General features: G+C 39.3%; 2 protein-coding genes across 2 annotated transcripts; both read right to left on the bottom strand.

The window, feature by feature from the left end:
• Positions 1-266: 266 nt before the first annotated feature.
• Positions 267-4,171, bottom strand: GDF2 (growth differentiation factor 2). Its single transcript, XM_071563727.1, has 2 exons — positions 3,596-4,171; positions 267-1,984 (listed from the first exon to the last, which is right to left on the bottom strand). The coding sequence occupies exons 1-2, from the start codon at positions 3,939-3,941 to the stop codon at positions 1,044-1,046; spliced, it is 1,287 nt and encodes a 428-aa protein (XP_071419828.1). The 5' UTR covers positions 3,942-4,171; the 3' UTR covers positions 267-1,043.
• A 4,719-nt stretch (positions 4,172-8,890) lies between these two features.
• Positions 8,891-18,673, bottom strand: GDF10 (growth differentiation factor 10). The gene is made up of 3 exons (XM_071563285.1): positions 18,035-18,673; positions 13,741-14,648; positions 8,891-9,905 (listed from the first exon to the last, which is right to left on the bottom strand). The coding sequence occupies exons 1-3, from the start codon at positions 18,330-18,332 to the stop codon at positions 9,714-9,716; spliced, it is 1,398 nt and encodes a 465-aa protein (XP_071419386.1). The 5' UTR covers positions 18,333-18,673; the 3' UTR covers positions 8,891-9,713.
• Positions 18,674-23,045: the final 4,372 nt, after the last annotated feature.

Genomic DNA, 23,045 nt, shown 5'->3' with positions numbered 1-23,045 from the left:
CTCATAGAACACTGATCAAAAATTTCTGGTTCTCCCAGCCTTCCAAGGGGTGAAAGAATTTTGTATGTAAAATGGAGTTTCTGCTAAGGAGAAATTAAAAAAATTAAGAACCTTGTGTCAGACTCCAGCATCTTTAGACCTCTAAATAATTAGCCTGGGCTTTTCAAACATGCTGAGCTCTGCTAACCCCCACTGCTCTTGGGATACAGCTTCTAGGGCTGAACATCATTTCTTCCAAAGAAATACTAAGAATATGCAGTAGGTCGAAGTGGTTCCTTATCTTTGTGCAGAGATAAGGGCTGCAGTTCCTCCTAGAAAACAGTGTCTTAGAAGCGGAAGGCTGCACTTCTTATCATTCAAGTATGTGCTATAAAGGGGTAAAAATAGGGACATTGAGGATAAGAAAGCTGAAACTAAGGCACCTGCTACCCACAGAAGGAAACTTGGGAATAAAGTAAGCTCGAGAGTCTCTTCTGTTTTGAATACTGCAAATCTCCACTTACAGGAGCAAATAATTTGCCTGTAAAAGCCTTTGAGAATATTGATATGAGAAAAGGCTTCCTGGATTTAGACTCCTGACTTTATCATGCAGACTACATTCCATTTACAGAGTTTTGCAGAAGTTGAAAATATGACAGTTGGCTGAGAGAACTAGATATCAATAGCTGTTAAACATTGGCAGGACATCCTAAATCTCCATTGAAAATCCTTTCTTTTGTGACCTAAACAGAATTGATTAAACAGAAAGGTTGAAATAAGATATTCAAATTGTATCACTGTTGGCAAATAATGCATAGTTCATTTGCTCTCACAATATTTTAATCCAGTATTTGCTTTGCTATGATATATAATGCTGGCTATTTACAGTGATTGCCATTCTTTAAATGACAGTTTTCCTTTAAACAAGCAGCAAAACCAACACCCAGCCCCATGCCCTGCTCCAAACCTAGTTTTCAAGGAGTTTCATTTGCATCACTATTGTACAGATTTACACAGAGCAGAAAAAGGAGGTATTCTTATTCTTAGAGATTCTGGCTTGTATGCTACCTGCAGCCACATTCTGCCACTTTCATCCCTTCATAGTTATATATCAAAGTAGGCACACCAGCATCATCCTTATAAAGAATGGAGATTGAATCCAGTTTGGTTGGAACACAACAGGCCTTGGAGGCTTTCTTTGGGTTTTGGAGATGCACCAGAGTTTGGACAATAGCATGTTTTGTTGGAGTAACGTTATCTGTCAGAGGGAAGAAGCAACCTCCTTTGCACTCAAAAGCCTCATAATCTTTTGGTGCAATGATCCACGAATCCCAGCCAATCTCCTCAAAGTTCACATGAAGGGAGGTTCTCCGGCAGTGGTTGGCCCCGATGCTTCTCTTGCTTCTGGAGGAATGCTGGTGGGGCCCACCGATGGCCTTTTCCTCTCCCTGTTCTTCCTCTTCAGATGAAGTGTTGTTCTTTCCTAACTTCTTCAGCACACTTTCTTGTTCATGAACAATCATCTCACGGAGCTCCACTTTGGTCTCTTTTGTCCCATTGCTGCGGTCATTGGAGAACACTATTAACAGGGGCAGATTTTTAGTGTCAGGGGCAACACTGATACCCAGTTTCCCACAAGTGAAACCACCCAGAGCTTTACTCTCCATAACAACCTCTAGCTTGTTTTTAGTCTTCAGTTTGTCTGCTCTGACCCATCTTTTCACAGCGCTGGACACTTCAAACATCTCCCAACCACACTTCTGGATATTGTGAGAGACAACAAAAGATTTGGTACTTTCTGGGTTTTCCCAGTGTCCATCATCTAGAACATCATAAATGACCATGGTGCCTTCCAGCCTAGAGAGAGACTCAACTTCTCTGTGACAGGAGATAAAAATTCTCAGTTCAGCTCTGGTGATTTCCTCATATTGTGGAATAGAGATGTTGAAGAATAAAATGTGTTTCTGAAATGGATTTTCTTCTGGTGAATCTAAAGAAACAACATCTGCAATAGGAAATTAAAACATGTGGTTACAGTGCTTCCTATCTGTCCAAGTAACTTGATTTGAAAAGACTCAGGATGTATTTTGGAGGTAAAACAAGAGCATGGGGACACAGCACTAAAAAAAACCAAACAACAACTCTCTTCTGGCCACATTTCAAGGACAGAGGGTGAAAAGTGAAATGGAGGTCCCTGGTGTTGGTAGTATTTCACCAAGATTGCGCAGCCAGGTGAGTGTGTGGAGGGGAGCAAAAAGAGGCTGCCTAGAGCAAACTGTGGATGATGCTGGTCAGTATTAAGTACATAAACAAGTCATGTGCAGGGTTTTCAGATTTAGCAATTTGCTAAAGATATTTTTACACAAAGAATTCCTCAAACCCCCTATGAATTTCCCACTCATTATCATGTTGGATGAACTGCACTCATATACAAATTTAAGTGTCTTTAAGAACTACCTGCTCTGAGGCTTTTGTTGTCTTCAGATAACTTTGAAAGCAGCTTGGATTACTGGGATTTTGGGGAAATAGAAATTTTTTTGAAAACTCTAAATCGAAGTTTCAGGGTCTGGCTAAATTGGGACTTGGTGATAAACATACCAGGTCCCACTCCCAGGCTGGACTCACTGAATTTGTGGGGGCTTGTTATATGCCTATTGCCTGCAAATCTATGTTCCGTACCAGCAACTCTGTCTTTGGAGGGGCAGATATTTGTCTGGAAGATCAGACTGTTATGTTTAAAGATGATCTCTGCAGTCTTTTTAATGCTCAGTGTAAACTAGTTGCTTAATCATGATTGGGGTTAAGGCAATTTTATTTGGCTATTGCTGCCACTTCTTCAGAGCATTTACCCACTAAAGCAGTCAGAGAGGGGAGTGAGATGTGGAAACTATAATCTAGGTCATATTGTCAAGGTTTCTTTCCATTTCAGAACTAGGGACACTAATTTGGAAATTTTGAGTTTTCCATAGTGCTGTTACCTGTCTATGTCTATTTTTCATAAAACAGAAACTTCGATTCTCCATTTCATTTTTATCACAAGGATCACATTTATGTCTAAGTTTTTTACTGCTTCTTTTGATGCAGCTTTTAAAAATCTATGCAATGTTACTTAGATAGGGATCTTTTTAAGTTGAGACAAGCATGACCACCCATATTCATATAAATCTTTCTGTGTAATTCAGAATTTTGGAGGAGCACTGCTGTTTCTTGTTTGGATCAGAGACATATTTCTCAGTTGCTAGCTGTAGTTTTTAAATATGCACAGAGCTCACTGGAAAGAAGAGCTCTCTAGCACTGATGTCTCAATTATAGGTGATCAAAAGTTTGCATTCTAACATAAAATTCAGTTCAAATCTCTAGGGTTAAGAAACATGGTTCATGTAAACTCTGCTATACAGTGTATCATCTCAGCTAAAGTGTTTGAGAAGAGAATATCGTACAGTGAAAATATCAAAGAAGAAAATGAAAGGTAATTATATTTTTTAAAGATTGAAAGAAACTACAGAGCAAGAATGCAAATTCAAAATTTTAATGCTTCATTTCTAAAGAATCTGAGCATCAACTGTCCATGTACTTCTTTAAAAATTCTAGTCCACATTTTTAGGTCTTGTCCTACCTTCAGTACTGAAGCTCCTTACAATATTGGATGCAGGGATGGAGGACTTGTCTGCAGCATATCTGTTGTATAAATCAATCATGAACTGTGGTGGTTCTTCTTTAGTCTTCACTTGTGAGGGGACTCTTGACAAATTCAAACTCCTTTGTAAATCCGTCTTCATATTCTCCAGGAAAGATTTAAAGTCATAATGGGTCTCATCTTCTACTTCCCCAGGATCATGAAAGTGTGCGTCAGACCTTCCCATAGCTGATAACTTGCCCCAGTCTTCCAAAGGCTTGCCTCTTGTCAAACAAGCAATGATGTTGAAAACAGAGAGTGCAGCTAATACTCCAAAATAATGCATTTCTTCTGTATTTGCTTTCCGGTGGAGAGACAAGAGGACAAGGGTATTTTAGCTGATTAACAGTCTTGTTTCATTACAGACAGAAAAGAAGATGTCAGGCAAACAACTGGAATGCTCTTTGCAAATGACTTTCTTGTGCTCTTTTTGCAGTCTGCTTCAAACCGCAGCCTCTTGTCAGTTGTCAAGCAGATTGGTCGTACACTTGCCCTTATCAGAGTCATTGATGCCATGCTTCAGCTTCTGTTATCTAGCAAAGCTCTTAGTTAATGAAGATTCTGTAAACATCTGACAAACACATGTGGCTGGTGGGAAGGACATTGTATATTGTAAAGCATCCACATTTCACTTTAGGGTCATCTTTGCTTAATTACATTCTTCTATCATTTCCTTGCCAACACAGAGAGAAGCTTTCTTAGGGGCGTAGAAGATTACACTGTTTTTATCAAGACTAGAAAATAGAGATCTAGAACAAAATCACTCCAGTAGCAAATGGCAAATAAGATCTCACAAATCTTTTTTGCAGTCCCCTCACATGCAATCGGAAAATCCCCAACCATTTGATGCAGACCTGTGATTCTGCAAGACATGATTTCATGACAATACAAACAACCTTAAAACTTCCTTCCGTTTATCAGCCAAGAGCTATTGTTTGTACACAGTGAAATATCTGTTTTGTGTCAAGTTTGCTTCATCTTGTTTGCAGGCTTGTCCATTTTCAGTTTGATTCCTTTGGTGTATGGGAATTTAGCCTTGTTTTTATAGTGTCTTATGTAATATATTTCATAGATTCATTGTGGTCAATCCTGTCCAAGAACAACCAGTCATTTTTTCACTGACCTTTAAATGAAGACAGAACTAGGCCTTCTAACGCCACATGGAAAGCAAAAAGTCTTTTTGAAGATACAGAAGATTTTCTATGAAGATACTGTATCCATGAGAAGAAGGGGCCAAGGCAAATTAATTTCTCATGATACAGAAAAAACCCCAGGTTTACTTATAGACAAAAATATAACTTTCTATTTATCTTAATGAATGTATTATGATTTAATCTAATGATACATAATTTCTTTGTCTGTACTATTAGTGCATAATTTTTTCTAAGAACAGCTCAATTAATACTGTACATGTGCCATAAAGTCTGAATAGTATTATGAGCTTTTACATTAAAAAAATCTCATTGCAAAGATACAGTGAAGATTTTGCCCCTTCTGGCCGTTGTTCTCATTTTCTAGCAGTGCAAACACAGTATTTAAATTGATACCAAACTTCTGAAATGCTCACTTATGTGACTGTTCAAGTGATAAGTGGATCCAAGATTCTGGTTAATTATGTTCCTATGACGTAAAGTCAAAAAGGATTACTTGGCATCAATCCTGGTCAATCCTGTACAGTGAGACTGTTGTTTTACTTGAAGCCTTTGTGTTTCTACCTGCATGCAGAGTCCAATTACTTGTGTTTGGCTAAACATAACTTTTTAGGTGTTTCCACACTTTATCTGAACATGTCAAAGAATCAAGGATTCCTTCAATTTTATAGCACTTACCCTAAAAGATTATCACTTATAGTTTAAAAAACCCATGGTGTTTCATTTATTATTTCATTGTGCCTGACTTTACCCTCTAGACAGGAATTTTTGTAACTTTCTGGCTAGTTTAAGGAGTTCCAATAGTGTTGACATTTTCTCCCTGTCAAAGTGCTTGCACAGTGTAATCAAGTTACTTCTCAGTTTGCTTTCTGATAAAATAAACAGATTGTTCTTAGTGACATAAGACATTTTCTGTAACTGTTTTCATTTCTTTTCTGTGTCTCTTTCAGAATTTGAATGTAATTTTGAAAAGGTAAATCCTAGGGCAATACGTAGTTTTCTAGTGTCAGTCCATCAGTGCCACATGTAGAAATAAAATTTTTTCCTTATGTGGTTCATTACTCCAGTGTGTATCTTTTCAAAGCTTTCATTAGCTCTCACTACATAGCATCACCCTGGTTGCTCATACTGCACCATAAATCCATTTTATTCACAAATTTTTTTGAGTCGTGGCTTTCAAGGGTGCAACCTTCTACTCAGTAGGAGCAGCCTCCATTCCTTGTGCCTAGCAACCTGAAGTTCTGCAACTGTTTACTTTAAAATTAATTTTAATTACATAAAGTTCAACTAGATCAAGCAATCTACTTATCACCTCTCTCCCTCTGCAAACACTGTGGGGATTGCTTTATACAGACTTCTAGTTCATGCATAAAGATGTCACATGGTGTCAGGCTGGGTGTCAGCTTTGCAGAAACTTTAAAATGAACAGCTTAATTCAATGACAATTCCTTTTGAAAGCTGTTATTTGAGATTTGACAGTAAGAAAGTTGTTAATTCATGTGATAAACAAATATATTAATATTGTCCAGGGGATTCTTCTAATTATGCAGCCTTGTGCAAGTGAAAAACCTAGGTACATCCTGGCTGGTGCTGTTATCTCTGGCAATGAAACTGTGGCTTCAAAGAATGAAATTGGATTGTGGGAAAAAAAGTCCTTAACAATTTACTAGCTAGTATCAGCTGTTTTCATGTTTTATCTGTCTTTAAGCATCCCATATTTATAGATCCTCAGTTCTTTTAGGATTAATTAGTGGAATTATCTTGACCTATGTTTGTCAATAGTAACTTTCTCTAGAAATTTAAACATAGAGCAGAATGGTTTATAGGATATTCATAGAAATAAAGAGGTGTTGAAACCAAAAGAGTAAGGGCATCAGTGCCCTTTTGCAGCAGCTGACTGCATTTGTGCCATTTCAAATGCAAATTCTCTTTCTAGAAGAAGATTAGACATTCATATACCAAGGGTCCAGAAAGGTGTAGTTTAACTACTAAACGAATAGTGGTTGAAGGTCTTGTTTGCATTAGCAAATTGACCAGTACATCTAAACTCCAAATGAAATAAGCTTTACTAATGAGATGTGTATTGTTTGTGTAGTAAGGATATACCATGAGAGCAGTTTCACTTAGATGTATAATTATGTTTTGCCCATCCTCAGTAATACAGTTTAGCTAACAGAACTTTAAACCTTAAAGTCTTAACCTCTCAGAGTTTTATAGGTATCCTCATGAGTGTAGGAGTAGCATTTTTCCTTGTGTCCTATAGACCTTATAGCAGATCATTGAATGATACCTCTTCTAATTGCTTGCATCAGCATATCTTGGAAAGAATGTTTGTACCCAAGGACTAATTCAAGATACAACAAATATATCTTAAGGGAAACAAAATGCAATAGAAGAGAATATAAGCATGCTAGACTAACATGTCATGCTATTCAGAGCTGGTACTAAATGGGAGCAAGACCAGATCTACAGAAAAGGGTAGATTTTTATAGAGAACAGGAATGACAAGGACACAAGGTACTTTGAAAAATGTTATGCTTATGGCTGTTCTGTAGGAATGATGACTGAGAACTTTTAAATTTTTCTTTATACATTAGCCTTAGCATTACTTTGTAAACTGTAGTTGAGTTTCTCATGATTTATGAAGACACAATACTGTACATTTTTAAGGCAGATCTCTAACTGCAATAGTATACAAAACTTTCTCCCAATAGTTCCAGAGTAAATTACTGTAGTAATTTACAAAGTATAAAAGTACTTTGGACAAGAAGAACTGTCAAGCTGAATCTGTGGTCTGTTGTCTGTCATAACTGGCAGTCACTAACAGGGTGCCTTAGAACTATCTACTTCTTAGTCAGAGCTTTTTAGGAGGAATTAGGAAGAACTGCTGTTAAGAGTAACCTTGCAAAGACTCCCATGCATCCTGAATCTTGCTTTTATGTAGATTAGCAGGAAGTACTACATTTACACACCTCTGTTGTCTGGGAATTTGCACCACCTGAGTATGGAATATTAGTGGCAGAAGTTCTGTAGCACCTTAGCAGGATAGTAGCCTTTCAGTTAGTCATTCATCAGAAGGTAGTGCATTCATCAGAAGGTAGTATCCTTCCCCTAAGTGGTGCAACTCTTAATAGGATAAGATAGTGCCTAAGGTTAGACTGTCTTTTAAGGAGGAAACACTTCCTATCTTGCACTCTGTTACCTCATGGAATTCAGAAGTTTGTTCCACTCTTGGTCTGCTTATCCTATTGTACAGCAGGTGAGTGAAAACGAAGTATGTGACAAGTGTGTCCTAGCACACAGGGACACTGAGAACGAGGATTGACAGACACCATGGTGGAACATCAGCTCTTAAAGGAATGTTGCACTTATAAAGGCTACCATAAATGTATCAGTAGCAGATTGTGCAGGAGTTTGAGGGACGCAAAGACTTTATTTCTGTAAAGACTTCTAACGGAAAAACTGCCAAATGTTTTCCATTTTGATGTCTGTTGTTTGAAAAGAAAGTTAATGAAAGTTCTGGAAAGAGTTCAGAAGAAAGCTGTGAGAAATTGTTTTGAGGCTTAGAATAAGAAATCAGTCTATTTAGACCTCTGCCAAAATGTAATTTGACCCTACTCCCTACACTAAAAATACACAGTGAAAGTATTTTGTATAATAGATAAAAAGGATCTAGTACAATAGGTTACAGTAAGATCCATTGAATTGAAGCTAAAGCTCATCAAATTCAGTCCAGGATTAAGCCACTGCATTTGAACAAAGAGTACTAACTTTTGGAACAGCTACTTGTAGTCCAGTAGAGATATTCTATCACATGAAATCTTTAAAGACAAATTTATGCATGTTTTTCAAAGATATTCCCAAGCTCAAACCAGAAGTTCCATAATGCATGGTGCAGAAACTGCTGAACAAGGTTCTTTAATCTATGCTGTGCAGGAGGTTGGTCTAGATGATCACAGTATTTTCTTCTGTCTTTAATCTATTGAAGTGCATTATGAAAAGATTAGGATGTATTTACATGTTTCCATCTAATTAACAGAATGCAAGAGAGTACATTTGTAGAAAGACAATTCAAATATTTTTAGATACTACTGTACCTTTAATTTATTAGCTTTTGTTAAAAGCATGTAACAATCTAGAGGATATAAAGTATAATTTACAAAAATATAAATCTCGGTTATTTTATTTTTAGTATTTCAACATATTACTATATTGTATGTGTTATTCAGACAATACATTTAAAAACCTGAAATTATCCAGCAAACCAAAAATGTGGGCCTTTATGTTTCTTTTGTAGAACAAATTATATATTAGGGAAGGGTAACAAAAAATGGCTATGTTAACATACTGTTTATATCAAAAAATTATGCAGTGAACTATACTTGCATCCTGAAGAAAATATACATTTTAAGCCCATTATTACAGCATTTTTCAGTATAAATATGCAGATAAGGAGTATGAGTGTTTTAGGCAAAAAGTTTTGATTTGTGTACAAAAGTGATATTCTAAAATAAGCCTGCCTTTGCAAGTTCAATTCCCATCTTCTTGGTTACCTGAAGAGATAAAATAGTCAGAAAATAGCATATAGAAATATATTTTAGTCCTTTAATTATGGAAAACTTTACACTTAAATTTCTCACTAAACACCAGGTATCTTGGCTAGGTTAGGAAGGTATCTGTAAAAGTACTGAATTCCTGGAAGATGAGTATGAAAGACAAATGATGACAGTATGACAAATCCTTCCAGGTAAGCATGCGTATTTCTTTAGTCTCTCTGCACGTTTTCTGTAGAGGAATTGCAGACTTGCATTTGTTCATCAACACAAGTGGATTTGTTTCTCATTTACAACTTCCCAGTGCAGTCAGGCAGGACGTGTCAGTCTCGTTAAAGGTGTGTTTGTATGAACCTATCGGCAGGCACAAGTTTCAACTGACATATTGGGATATACCTTTAAAACAACATTTTTGTTCTCATCTAAGAACAGGACACTGAGTGAGCTCATTTTGTCAGGAACGCAGCAAGGTTCTGGGATGCCAGGAATGATTCCTACGGCTTTTACGATGCTCTGAATTGTAGCATGATTTGATGGCCGGACAACCTGGAACAGAGAAGGAAATAGTGATAGCTTCATTATGAATGATTTCTTTCCCAGGTGGACTTGGAAAATCATAAGAACTATGTTGTTGTTTTGGTTTTTTTTTCTCAATAAAGGGAATATATGTGATTGATGCACCACAGCCAGTTCCTCACACATCCAGCTTTCCTGTGCTGGGTGTATCTAACAGATAGTTTGTGTCCCTTATGCTGTCTTCATAAATACCAGAGGAGGGCACTGGTGGCCCAGCCAGTAGCCAGTAGCCTGAAGAAAGAATGTCCCTGAATGTAACCTAGATGCTGAAGGCAGACATGCAGGAGAAGACTACTTATCAGTTGCAATGTTGTATTTTGTTTTCTTAACCTCTTCTCTGACTTGGAAAATGGCCTACTGTTAAGTATTTCCAAAATAACTATCCCTGTGTTCCAATAAAGTTTCTCCTCATGTACGCTAACCTGGAATTAGTTACTTTTTCCTGGAACAATTACCCTCTTTTATAAGAGTGGAGTACTCCAGAAGTAGTGCACATAGGAGAGAGTTAAGTCTAGAAAAGTCAAACAACCTTACAGAGCCTTTCTGATCATAATCTCATGACAAATGCTTCATACCTGTGGTCTTTGCTACCCTCTGCATTCCTCACTAGGCTTTCTTTTTTTTTTTTTATTTTTTTTTTTCCCAGAGCAAGCCTCAGACTGAGAGAAGATTAGAAAAAAGCTGGGAGTTCAGGAGAAGTATGAAGTGAGATTCACAGCAGCATTACATCTAAATACTGTTCAGGGTGCTGAGCCAGAAGTTTTTTTCTACTGTTGATCCTTGGATGCAGTTAACAACACAAGGAAAAACATTTGAGGAGGCAGTCATTGGGCATAACAGCAGTGAGAATAAGAAAAGGGAAAACGTATGTAAACAGTATACTCTTTAGCAGTTTAATGCAACACATTTTTTTTCCTTTTTTTTCACCAGCTAAACTACTCTGAGCAACTGAATAGTAGGAGTATACAGTTTTCACCACTTCAATTACTTGAGGTACATACAGTCAAGCACAGGTTTACTGGTGACAGTGATTGCTTTTCCCTGTCATTGTCTCAATGGAGTAGAATGCATGTGCTCCATGAGGTGATAGCATGGCAAGCAGTCCACCACTAAGGCTGAAGCTTCAGTGACTCCCCTTCAGCTGTGCTTAAATACTATCCCAGCAGATGAGTATAATAACAGTAAGAAAATTGAGTTAGTCATATCAGGCTTTTTGCTACAATTTCATGGGTTTTCTCATATCTGCACAAATATGGTATATGTGGCCCATGGAATCTCTCATTGCTATTGGTACACACCTATATATAGGGTGGAAAATGACATCTGTGGGACAACAAATAGGGACTTTGCACACTACACATTGAAGTAGACACTTCAGTTGAGGAGAAATATTGTCTGGTTTATCTTCTCTATTTTTCAAATATATAAGTATATGCAAAACATGATTTTCCGTTTCAACATGAAAGGTTATATAGCCCACGGATAGAATAAAGGAGCTCTTTTTCAGGATAATTCAGTTTTGATACATTCACATTATGTGTAACATATCAGCAAATCAGATCCAAACCTTAATTGCCATTATGGCTTTCAGATCTTCCTCAAAGAAGACATTACAAGAAGGAACTGTGAAATTCATCCTTGCTCCTTTGGGAGTTAAAGACAGCATCTCTATAGCCAAGTCCCAACAAGTGACCAATGCTGCAAAGTGCATCTCTGTTACTAGCATGTGTTACCATAATTAACAACAGCTTGCTCTTTCTTGTCCCCCTTCATCTTTAGATTTCAAAGCTGTCCAGAGACAAGCAGCAGTGAGGTAGTGTCCCAGCTGCTGGGTGAAGTGGAAATCAGCTTCTACCTGCATTGGTCATGTCAGCAAATCTGAACAGTAAGAGAGAGACAGGAGTTTTTGTGTGTTTAAGCAACTGCAGAGTTTAGAAATTCAAAGAATTAGTGCTTCTAGTATCAAGTTTTTAATTTAGCCTATATGAAAAACCTCCTGAAGTGTTCCCAGCGAATGTGTTATTTCATATTGTTATTTGAAATAGACACAGATCACAATCTACTGAAGCAGCGTTTGTCGACTCCATGCAGTCGATAGCCATCACTGCCTTCAGTACCAGCTAATGACTTACAGGATTCCTGTTTTAGGCACCAAGATACTAGTGCCACATTAATTTATCTAGAAAACAAGTATAAAATTGAGAACTAAAATAAGTGGTTTTAATTTACAAGGGGATCTTTATTATATAACACATATTTCTAGATAAAATATTAAATAAGTGAGCAATGTAAGCTCATTCAACTGTTGCAGCTAGAAATGAGTGCACTCTTCTATGGCCCTGTCATCTTCTGTGTCATGCTGTTTTGCTCATACAAAGCCAAATGTGTTAAATGCATCTTTTTTTGGAGGGTGGAATTGTTCGCTTGCGGTTTTTCTTTTTTGGGGTTGCGTTGGTTTTGTATATGAATGGTGCATTAGACTGTGGGTCTATTGCAAACGACCCATATTCCCAGGCTGTGTTTTGTTTTGGGTAAGTCAAATTGTGGTTAAGTTGCATGACCTCTTTGTATTACAACAACAACAACATCAACAACAAACAACAACAACAATAAAAAAGTGAAGTTGTATGTGAATCTGTGCAGGCTTTAATTTCTGCCAGACCATGTATCAATTTATGTACACATGGTTCAGCATTGGCCAGCTACACAAGACCACACTGCCAGGTTTGTTCACCCTGCTGTGAAGTCTGGACTTCCACTGTTTCTGGACTTAAAATTTGCCTGCATATCTACTCTTCCTGAAACCATACTACTTGTTTCAACACAAACATACATCAAATCTCCCTGTATGTAAAGTAGGGCAGATTCCTGTCTCAGAGCCTTGAAATTCTGTGCTATAAAACACTATCCATTAATTATGTGCCGAATGACCACAAGCAAAAATGTCAGCAAAATAAATAATCAGGCCATTTGGAGGTAAAATTGCAAAATAATGACAGTAGCTAAATATGCAGGTTATGCTGTGCTTCAAATCCTTCAATCTGCCATTACCTGAAAGCACTACGAAATATCGATAATATTTGTCCTACATAGGATTACCAAAATTTTTACTTTTTGACACAGAGGAGAATGAGAATGGGCCAAATATTTGCCTCTCTATTAGCAAATTTCAAACTGCTTCTATAGGAAGAATTCAGTATGCTTGCTTTAAGAGTGTTAGAGACAGCTATGTGGCATTTCTAGCCACATAATGGAAATCAATTTTTTGTTCCTGCAGGATTATCAAATGTATTTAGAATTTTGATCATCTTAATCAGCATTATTGTTTTCAAAAGTGACAAGCAGTTTCTTAAAGTTAAAAATACCTCAGTGACACTACTCTGGATTTTTCTTCTAAGGTATTACAAGTGGAATTCAGAAATACTCTGAAGCAGTAGCTTGGTTTATTATTAGCATATAATACTTCATACTTCTCTGACTACAACAGAATAGTTTGATGATTTAGTGTATGTAACCATACTTTCATAAGCCACCGAAGTCTTTATGTTATGGTTTCAAGATATGAAAGGAGAAATTGTAAAATAAACCTAAGATATTTTTCTTATTCTTCAGATTACATTTACAGAAAACTTGGAACCCTTTTGCACACTCATGAATAAGTTGGTGGAAAAAAATATTGCTTAAATTATTTCAGTTGAACAAGGCAACAAAACACAATGAAAAAGAAAATCTAACTAAAGAAGTTGGATAAGCAGAACAGTAGGCCTGATGTTTGCAAGCTGACAAGAATAAAAAGGCATACTACCTTGGGCATTGGAAATTCACATGCCCCTGCACAGTAGTAGGCATCAAATGATTTGGGAGATATGATCCACTCATTCCAGCCAATATCAGCAAAGTCAACTTTCATGTATCTTCTTGAACAAATCCTTGGCTCATTCCATTGTTTTCGCCTTGCTTTCTTCATTGTTTTCTCATCAAAATTTAGCATCTGAGACTTTGTAAGTGTTTCTGTATTTTCTTGCCCTTTTCTCCTTCGATCTTTGCGTGAGGCTTTTGGTTTCAAGGATCGGTAGGCATTCTCCCATATGTCATGTTTGTTGTATTTATTGTTGTTATAATGTATTTCTGGCAACTCATTGTTCTGAATAGAGCTAGTGAGGTATGTGTCCCTCCTAACTCGAGTATCAGTAGAAATATTAGGGGATAGATTTGGGTCTCCATCATTGGAAGGAAATGGATCATAACGCTGTAGAGTGCCTGCCACACTGTTAGGTTCAGAGATTGCAAGATCATTGGCATAAACTAGTATGTAAGGTAGATGACTGGTGACCTGTTCAGGGAAGCCCTGATGTTTCTCCCCAGAATCAAGCTCAGCACAGAGAATGAGCTCTCCAGCTCGTTTTGATTCTTTTATGATGTGTGAAATGTCCTTTGCATGCCAAGTCCCTCGCCTTTGAAGAAGCACAGTGATGTTCCCTTTCACTAGTCCATAGGCAGAATTCTGGTGAATGCTTTGGAAAATGATGTTGAGCTGTAGGACTGGAGGCAGGTGAAGGAGGCGGCAGGATGAGTTCTTGGACCGCTTACAAAACACTTCCCGGTGCCGAGGGCGTTTATCAGCATAGAAGTGAAAAGTGGCAGCAAGGATCATCTCTGAATCCTGCATGGATGTCAGATTGAAGCAGTACAAGGGCATCTGGGCCAAGAATTCTACAAGAGAGCAAGGAAAACATGAATACATATCTGAGACCAAAAATGGTAGCCAACCGCCTAATTTCATTTAAGTGAATTAACAAATTTTACTTTTCACTTGTATCAAATCATTTAGTATAGTGAGCTTGTCACTTCAGCTTAAAACTACGTTGAATAAGAGGAAAAAAACTCATAACTACTTAGTAGCAATATTACAAATTATATTGAGGGTGTTCACCATGCCGGGCATCTTTTTTACATGTGAGGGACAAAATTCTTCCAAGAGATTTTTAATTTCAGACTTTCTTTCATTCTAGGCAGGCAAGAAAAGCAATCTTTGCTTCTATTTCATTTACAACAAAGTCAAGCTGAGAGAAGCTGTCAGACTTGCCTGTGGCAGAACTCAGAGTAGTACCTTGCTAAGTATAATAGCAGAAACCAGGTTTACAGTTAGTATTCAAGATGGTGTAATCTGAAGCTGACTGAAGATTCCTGAAAGATCTGCAGGTGCTAACTCTGTGGGGAACAGCATATGAAGTTCATTGTCTGTAAATAGTGCACAAGAGACATTTCACAAGGAGGCTGGAATTAAGCAGTATGGCACATTTTGGAGGTCATTACTCCTATGAGCAATGCTCTTTTCCTGTACACATCATTTAGGAGCTTTGTTTAAAGCACTGTAAAACATACTTGGTTTATAAGGCTTGTGTTTTGATCTGTTTGAAGTTAGTGACAACTACTATTGAAAAAATTCAAACCCCACTTGAAACAGCTTCTTTTTAGGTAGTAGCACAATTTGTGCTCAGCTTACATCTTCACCCTCTGCCCAAGAAAGATGAGCAATTTCACACTAATAACTGTTTACACCAAATTTTTACTAGCTCAGCAGATATGGGAAAGTGGTGGCAGAACCAAAAAGAGATTCCTATTCTCCCAAGCTCATGCTGCTACTTAGAATGCATCAGAGGATCGCAGTGGGTAACTTTGCGTCTTTAATTAACCCAAGTGGACCAACTCTCTGACTGCCCTTTTTGACATACCTGAAAATTCTCTGGCAGAAGGAAGAAAAAAACAACCTCACAACAAACCAAAACTAACAAACCCCACAGCTTCTCAGAAACACTTAGGTTTGTTTTTCAGTGCACTGTGGAGGATGAGCCACAGAAATTTTGGCAACAATAGAAAGGCAGTACTGTTAACTGCCACATTCTTCCTTTAAAACACAGTTTCATTTGAAATTAATAGTGCTACTTCCTCCTAAATTTGTGCTTGCTGTCTCCCAGTTAATGCTGGATAGAACTATCATTTGGACTAAAGAACAGCAGGTTAGCATGCTCATTAATCCCCTGCCCTCAGACAGTCTAAGAGTACAAATGTTCAAATATGCATCTATGCCATCTGTATTTTGTTCCTGATACAATGAAGAGGAACAGCTTGCACTGATGCCACATAATGGTTTCAGTGTCAGGGAGGCTAAGAGAAACAGCGTTCTATGATAAGAACCCGTTTGTTTCTGTCAGTGGATTCTTATTACTAAGCTTTTAATCATATGCATAGTCATATGCACAGGTATTCATACTATGAAATAATTTAAAAGTTTACATTCTCAGCTCCTTATCAGAGAAATAACGAACTCTTGTGTATACATGCTGAGGTGAACTGAGGGGAGTTGATCAGATGTTTGTGAAGTACTCTTCCTGAAGTGGCAAGTTCTGTTAGAAGAATTGAAAAAAAGAAGTTGCAGAATTTCTCAGAGAAGATAAACATGCTGCTAAATAAGGTTCTTGTCCCCTTCCTCATCTTGCATCATTCTATGGTTCATTTTAGTGTGTTCATCACTTGCTTGATGAATTATGAAGAAATACTATTTGTTGTCATGGAGACAGCAGTTTTGGACATAGGTTTATCTTATTTCCATTGTATGGAATGAAAAGTTACTTCCAGACCTCTCTGCCTTGGTTGCATGATCTGACAAATGTGCAAAGCAATATCGATTTGCAATTGGCCAGTATGGTCTACCTGTGGATAGAAAATCTTGCTACTTTAGGGTTTTAAATTAGAATTACTGTTACAATTTAGATTACTTAGATGCAAGTAACTTGTTCTGAAAAATTAAGAAAAAGAACATAGTACCATTTTTGCCTTGTTCCCAAATCCATTGTGTGGTCCAGGATCTTATTTGGGTGGCAGCCAGTATTGGCTGCTTGGATCACAGAAAAATAAGAGTAATAGCAGGAGGTGATGGAATAACCATCCACATTGGAAGTTCCTTCCTAACCCCTATTATAGCAGCTGCAAACCAATGATCTAGGGCACTACAGTTTATTTCTCTCCCAAATGTCTGCAACTGCTTTACATCCTAACTCCTCGATTTAAAGACATTTTCATTAGCCAAATACCCTTCCACGGAGTCTCCTCCTCCTTGAATTTGATTACTTCTTGACATTACAGTTGACAAAGAATAGAAATTAAGTTGGGGTGCACAAGACAATATGAATTATTGTGCAGTATTATAGTAATGATTCCCTAAAACACTGTGTGCAGAATTGTATTCTATACACAAAACTTTAATACGGGAGAAATAGATAAGTTCAAAATTTGCTTTTGTGAGTATCAATCCACAAAGAATAATGAGTATTTCTGACAAGGTACCAACAATTAGATTTTAGAAACTGATACAGTTCTTATTTTAAGAGCTGGTTATAATTAGTTACAGTCTGTAAGAGTTAACCAAAGAAGAAAGATGTTTTTCAGAAAAGACAGTTTGAGTTTTCTTGGCAAACTATCAGATTTACGAATAACGAATTTGACTATTAACTACACAAACCTTCTATTTATTACTCCATAATAAAAGTGTAGTTTTGGCATAGTATATATGTTTTTCTACTCTCATAATCAAGCCAAGTAAAATTGGAGAGAGTGAGGTCAGATATCTGTCTTAGGTTTAGGCAGTGCAAGGAATTTAAGATGCCCAGCAGTTTTAGGCGGTCCCATAGGCGGCACTCTTTGTAGCAGGAACTTGTGAGCCTGCGAGAAGAGCCGGAGGAGAGGACCAGAGGCTGGAGCACTAGCTACTACTTTCATGCTCCAAGTGTTACTGAAAGGATCTTTCGACCCAGAGAGATGTCCGCTGGGAACGGCCCTTCTTTTGCCGATGGTTTGCATCCACAGTAGCGGAGGCTTTCCCAAGGGACAGACTCGTGGGAGGGAACGGAGTTTGGGGAGGTCGGAAGCCGCACGCACAGCGGAGGGGAGACACTGCCCGTGTAGTTAGGAAGGGTCTCCCCAGCATTCCCCCAGCGCGACACCCGCAGCAATGACAATCTCGGCGCAAACCCACCACTTCAAAGCGAAAGAGAAGCGAGGGGGCTCCAGCGGTGCCTCCCGCGCCCAGCTCGCCTTACCCGGCCTGGCTTTGAAGCTGCGGACCGTGTTGCCGTCGCCGGGCCGGCTCCCTTCCCGGTTGTACTTCTCGTAGAGCTTAAGCATGTGGACAGCTACCATGTCCTGAGCGATGCTGCCCAGCGCAGGGGACGGCGACGAGCCGCCGCGGGGGTCGCGGCCGGGGGAGGACGAGTCGCGGGTGGCTGGCGGCTGGACGGGGCGGGGGGGCGAGCTGCCGACGCCCTCCCCCGCGGGCGAGCGGCAGTCCCCATGGCCCAGGGCCCACAGCAGGAGGCAACAGGTCAGGCGGGCAGCCATCGGGGGATGCTGCGGGCGGCCGGGCGCGGAGCGGCGGCGGAGGCTCGGGCGCTGCCTGCGTCTGGGTCTCCCCGTTGGCCCTGCCGCACCGGGGCGAGGGGGCGGCGGGGCCAGCGAGGGAGGAGGGAGGGTGGGGGCGGCCCCCCCCCGCCGCTGATGTCGCCTCCGCCGGGCCAATCCCCGGGCCCGGGGGCGAGGAGCTGCGGGCCGGGGGCGGCGGAGCGGGGGCAGCTCCAGGGGTCCGGGTGCGGGGATACTCGCGGGAGGGGACGCTGCATTCCTCCAACTTTGGGCTTTCCCGCTCCTTAAAGCGTAGCGGGAAAAGGATCTAAATTAATCAGCGCCCAGCCGCTGATGGGAGACACATGTCACTGCCGGCGCTGTGTCATCGAGCGCTGCGGCAGGACGGCACCTTGGCTGCCTGCGCCAGCAGGGGCGGGGGGCGGGGGGGGGGGGGGGGGGGAGGCTTGGAGGTGATATCTAAAGGATAGAAGCAAATAGGTACCCAGCGGGCAGGCAGGAGGTAGGAAAGGCGGGGAGGGTGGGTGGGTGGATGGTGGGGACAGCATGACAAGGACAGGCTGCGCACATACGTGCGAAAAGTGGAAGAGTCTTTCCTGTTTCGATCGGCGGAGCTGACAGTGCTATCTTGTAAAGGCAACGTTGTGAATAGTGTTTGTTCCAAGGATCCCGGAGAAAAGAGAAGTCCCCGGTGGGTCCACACTCTAGAAGACCCAGTGTGAACTAGCCAAGAGTGCAACAAGGGTCACTGATAATTCCAAGCAGATACTTAAATAGTAGGGGTTAAAGGGGCTGTGCATGGGTAAACTTTCATCATTGGGCTATTTCTATGTGTGATTTGAAGGAAGAGAATACTGGTGTGAATTTCTGAAGGATTTACATGGCTTAGGTCGGAGGGGGTTGATTTAAAAGTGAATGGTGCATGTTGCACTTATTCATCATGTGACACAGGTAGTTTTGAATCATAGATGCCCAGCGGGTATAAATGCTGCTATAATGAATAGCAGTTTTAAAAACAATCTATATGGAGAGGGGTATATTTTAAGGGAATTGTTTCATTCTGCCTCCTTTTTTAAAGCTTGTCCTCTGGTAGCCAAGACAGTTACTTTTCTTGGAGAGTATACAATGCAATAATTGAAAAATTGTTGGAAAAAGCTACTGCTGCTGTGTATAACACAATTCTTTTGTGTTTTTTTTTTTCTTTTAACCTTGGAGTGTCAAATCTGAGGAGATACGATTGAAAGCTTCTGAACCACAAGTTTGTAGTTTTTGGATCGTTGAAAAGAAAGCTTTGATTAATTTTTGAAATTAGCACCAGGCCTCATTGCTCTGTGTCCCTTGAATGTATGAAACAAACAATTTGCAAATACAAATTTGCCCAAATGTATGTTGCTAAGTATCAAGCCTCCTATAAATTAATCTTTGCTTATATGTAAGCCAAACTATCCTTTGATGCTTTTTTTTTCTCCATGGTAGCATGCTCATGACCTCCACTGGGGGTGTGAGCGAACCTTTTGTTGTTTGTGGTTTTTGTCTGTACTGTTTCTATACAATCAAGGTCCTGTGAAAAGGAGGAAGAGGCAGCAGGAGGTAGGAACAAGCTGGGCTATTTTGGACCAATGTCCCATTAAAATGTTCTCTCTCTCCTTAACTCACTCCAAACTTCTTTTCAGGCATACACTTTGTATCAGTCTTTAACCTGCACTAAAACCTGTAGGACACTGATACTTTGACATTGTTGGAAAGAATTAAAGAATCAGCTAGGGATGGCTAATATTTCTTGCCTTATTTTATTGCAGAACAGCAGGAATTCAAAGTCTTTAAAGCTCTGGTACTTTGACTCTTTTATGCAGCTGAGATGATGAAATAAAAACGTGTTTGGTAAAGGAATTCAAATTAGCACTGGGTCACATAATTCCCCTGTTCTGAATATGGCCAATCAATGGCATCTCTAAGGCATCTAGAGGCAAGAGCTATGCAATTTCTGCTCATGCAGAATAATATTCCTAGTGTGGAAATTTCTGCTAATTAAAGCTCTTGCCAAGTAGAGTCTTTTTTTTTTTATTCTTTCCCCCCCTCTTTTTCTTAAATAGCTCAAGTCAAGACTTTGCAAGCCAGGACTTTGAGAAAGTCTTCTTACAGATAGAGCAATGTGTTCAAGATTTTAAATTGCAGATCTAGTAGTGTTACATACCCTTAATAACAGCTTATGTATGAAAAAGAAATAAAATAATGTTTTCTTCTGGAATTAGTGACATCTGTACAAAGGAACTATTGTTTGACCTGTGCTCGTGTTTTGTTGTAGGAAATACATAGGAAATATATAAAAGGGGATATAGAGCACTGGGAGTATTATCTATTCTTTTTGTTCTATGGTAAAATAAATTATTAAATCCCTTTAGGATTAGAACTGTTTATATTAAAATAATTTTGCTTGACTTTTTTTAATAATAAAGTCAGTAGCAGGGATAATGAAGCTTAAAACTCCTGGGAAGTTAATGAAACATAAATTATTGCTAGATTTGGGCTTCAGTCCAAATTTCTGGTTACTCTTTAGTGTAGGACAGCTCATTCATTTTTCACTCAGAAAAATACCTTGCTATGTATAATGCTAAACAATTAACTAAGACCATACAAGGCCATTCCTTAAGTATATAACTTATTAATTAGAAATTAACTAAATGAAATGCAGTGGTCTGCAGGTTCTCATAGAGACCAATGGCAGAACTCTAAAATCCCTTTTCACATTCCATCCAAAATGACATAGTGTGCCAAGTATGATATATGGTCAATGATATATGGTCAGGAAAAAGGCTTTTGTGTTTTGTTCAGTTTTCCTGAACAATAGTGAAATTATTTTAATACACAAAAAGAACGAAAAGACATCATGGTGTTTAGGTGTTTCAGAAAGCAGAGTGCTCAGAGCTGATCCAGATCTCTGGAAACCTCTTAATGTTGAGAGAAGAGTTTGGGCTTACCAGGCAGTGCATATTGTTGGCAGGGAAAACTTTGCCTCTTAAACAGCGCTCACTGTCTCAGGCCAGCCCACACTTTAGATTTCCATTCTGGATCCATGCTCTCTCATGTTCCATTCTGTCACAAAAATAAACTTTCTCGCTGACAGGCTTCCCATTCTTCATCTCTAGTGGCAAAAGTTTGTCTGTCTTGCTAAGAAGCAAGAATTGCCTCTGTTCACATCCTATCACACTATCAATGATGCATCATTGCAGAAACTAAGGAATTAGGAACTAGGATGCACAGACTCAGTTCAGTATAGTGTAATTTGTCCCGCCCTACTGTTGATGTCCAAAACAGTCCATATTATCCATGTTCTAGTGGCTTTTCATTGGCTGTATAAAAAGTCTGTATCAGCTGGCTGAGATGTGCAGAAGATGTATTTCACTCCGAGAGGGTGATTGGGTGAAGTAAGAGAGCACCTTACTGTTCCATTCATTTCACTGGTATATGGTAGCACTATGCAGCCTTGGTATTACTGTTTTGCAAGATTGGGTTTAACTTCAGTTTCTCTTTACACAATTGACACATAACAGGCATTAACATATTAATCCCTTAGGCCCATCAGTAATGAAAATGTCATGAATATGTATCACTTTTCCAGTTTTATCTCACTAGGTGTTCCATATTGGAAGACTTTCAGAACATATGTTTTTGATAGGTCTGTCTGTGTGGAGCCAGAGACTTGTGTTTCTACCTTAAGGTCCACCATTTATGTTTATAATGAGGGTGACAGGCAATTATCAGACAAGCATCTCCCATTCTGTTGCTAACCCGAAAAGGATATCCTCCATGCATAGGTTATTAAGTGCAAAGGTGTCAGCTGGTATTAGCCGAACTAGTATTTCAGTATCTAGTAAAATAGGTACTGACCTGAAATCAAGACCTTTTTTTTTTTTAATATCAAGCACCTTCAACTTTTTGATGACCCATGCACCATCATGCAAAGTCATTTAGGAAGACAAAATGGTTATATATATTTTTTCACAGTAGGGCAAGCAAACTTTTCCAGTAGAAATTCTAGTGATAACTCATATTTGTTGAAACGTTGGTTCATCCAGGTTGGTAATTGTGCCTTAGAACTCACTTTCAGCTGCACTAGCTCCAGTCATTCTTTGAAAAACCTCTCCTTACTGGGAGAGAGTGGATCACAAGGGCATGGCCATTGCACTGCCTGGGTTACATACCATTTTCTTCCATGGGAAAAGGAAGCTATGGACAAGGAAAGAAAATGAGAGCACAAGGCAATCAAACCACTCAGATTGTGGCTGAAGCTAAAGTAGAAAACTTTAGGGCAGAAAAGAGGTGGTAGTGGTGTTTAATCAAATTTTCTGCTCAAAAGTAATTTTAAGGAAATACTTCAAGCAGCCCTAGGCATCAGTCAGTTCCAGCCAGCAGCCTATAGGGCTTAGAATTCCCAGTCCTTTTAGACAGTTTGTTTCCTAGTCTGCAAAGACTTGCTGAGGTTCGTGTTCAATACAAGTTCAGAGCTCAGCTTGATGCATTCAAGCAGGATCCAAACCTGATGAGCCACTGTAAAACTAGTGCTTGTCAAGAGAACAAGTGGGAAAGGGTGATGGGATAGACAGGCTTGGTGAGACTGAAGTGTACCGTCTCAACCCCTGCATCCGTGCTGGCATGGCCAGCTGTAAATGCACATCTTCAGCCTCCTGTTTA

Source organism: Pithys albifrons, chromosome 9, assembly GCF_047495875.1.
Source record: "Pithys albifrons albifrons isolate INPA30051 chromosome 9, PitAlb_v1, whole genome shotgun sequence".
In the NCBI taxonomy this organism is placed as follows: Eukaryota; Metazoa; Chordata; class Aves; order Passeriformes; family Thamnophilidae; genus Pithys; species Pithys albifrons.
This window is presented reverse-complemented; position numbering and strand designations above follow the sequence as displayed.

Coding starts and splice junctions, on each gene's coding strand:
- GDF10 (XM_071563285.1), bottom strand. CDS start 18,332: ATGGCTGCCCGCCTGACCTGTTGCCTCCTGCTGTGGGCCCTGGGCCAT. Junction 14,649..18,034: donor CAGCTTCAAAGCCAGGCCGG/GTAAGGCGAGCT, acceptor GCTCTCTTGTAG/AATTCTTGGCCCAGATGCCC. Junction 9,906..13,740: donor GTGAATTTCCAATGCCCAAG/GTAGTATGCCTT, acceptor TCTCTGTTCCAG/GTTGTCCGGCCATCAAATCA.
- GDF2 (XM_071563727.1), bottom strand. CDS start 3,941: ATGCATTATTTTGGAGTATTAGCTGCACTCTCTGTTTTCAACATCATT. Junction 1,985..3,595: donor AAGGAGCTTCAGTACTGAAG/GTAGGACAAGAC, acceptor TTCCTATTGCAG/ATGTTGTTTCTTTAGATTCA.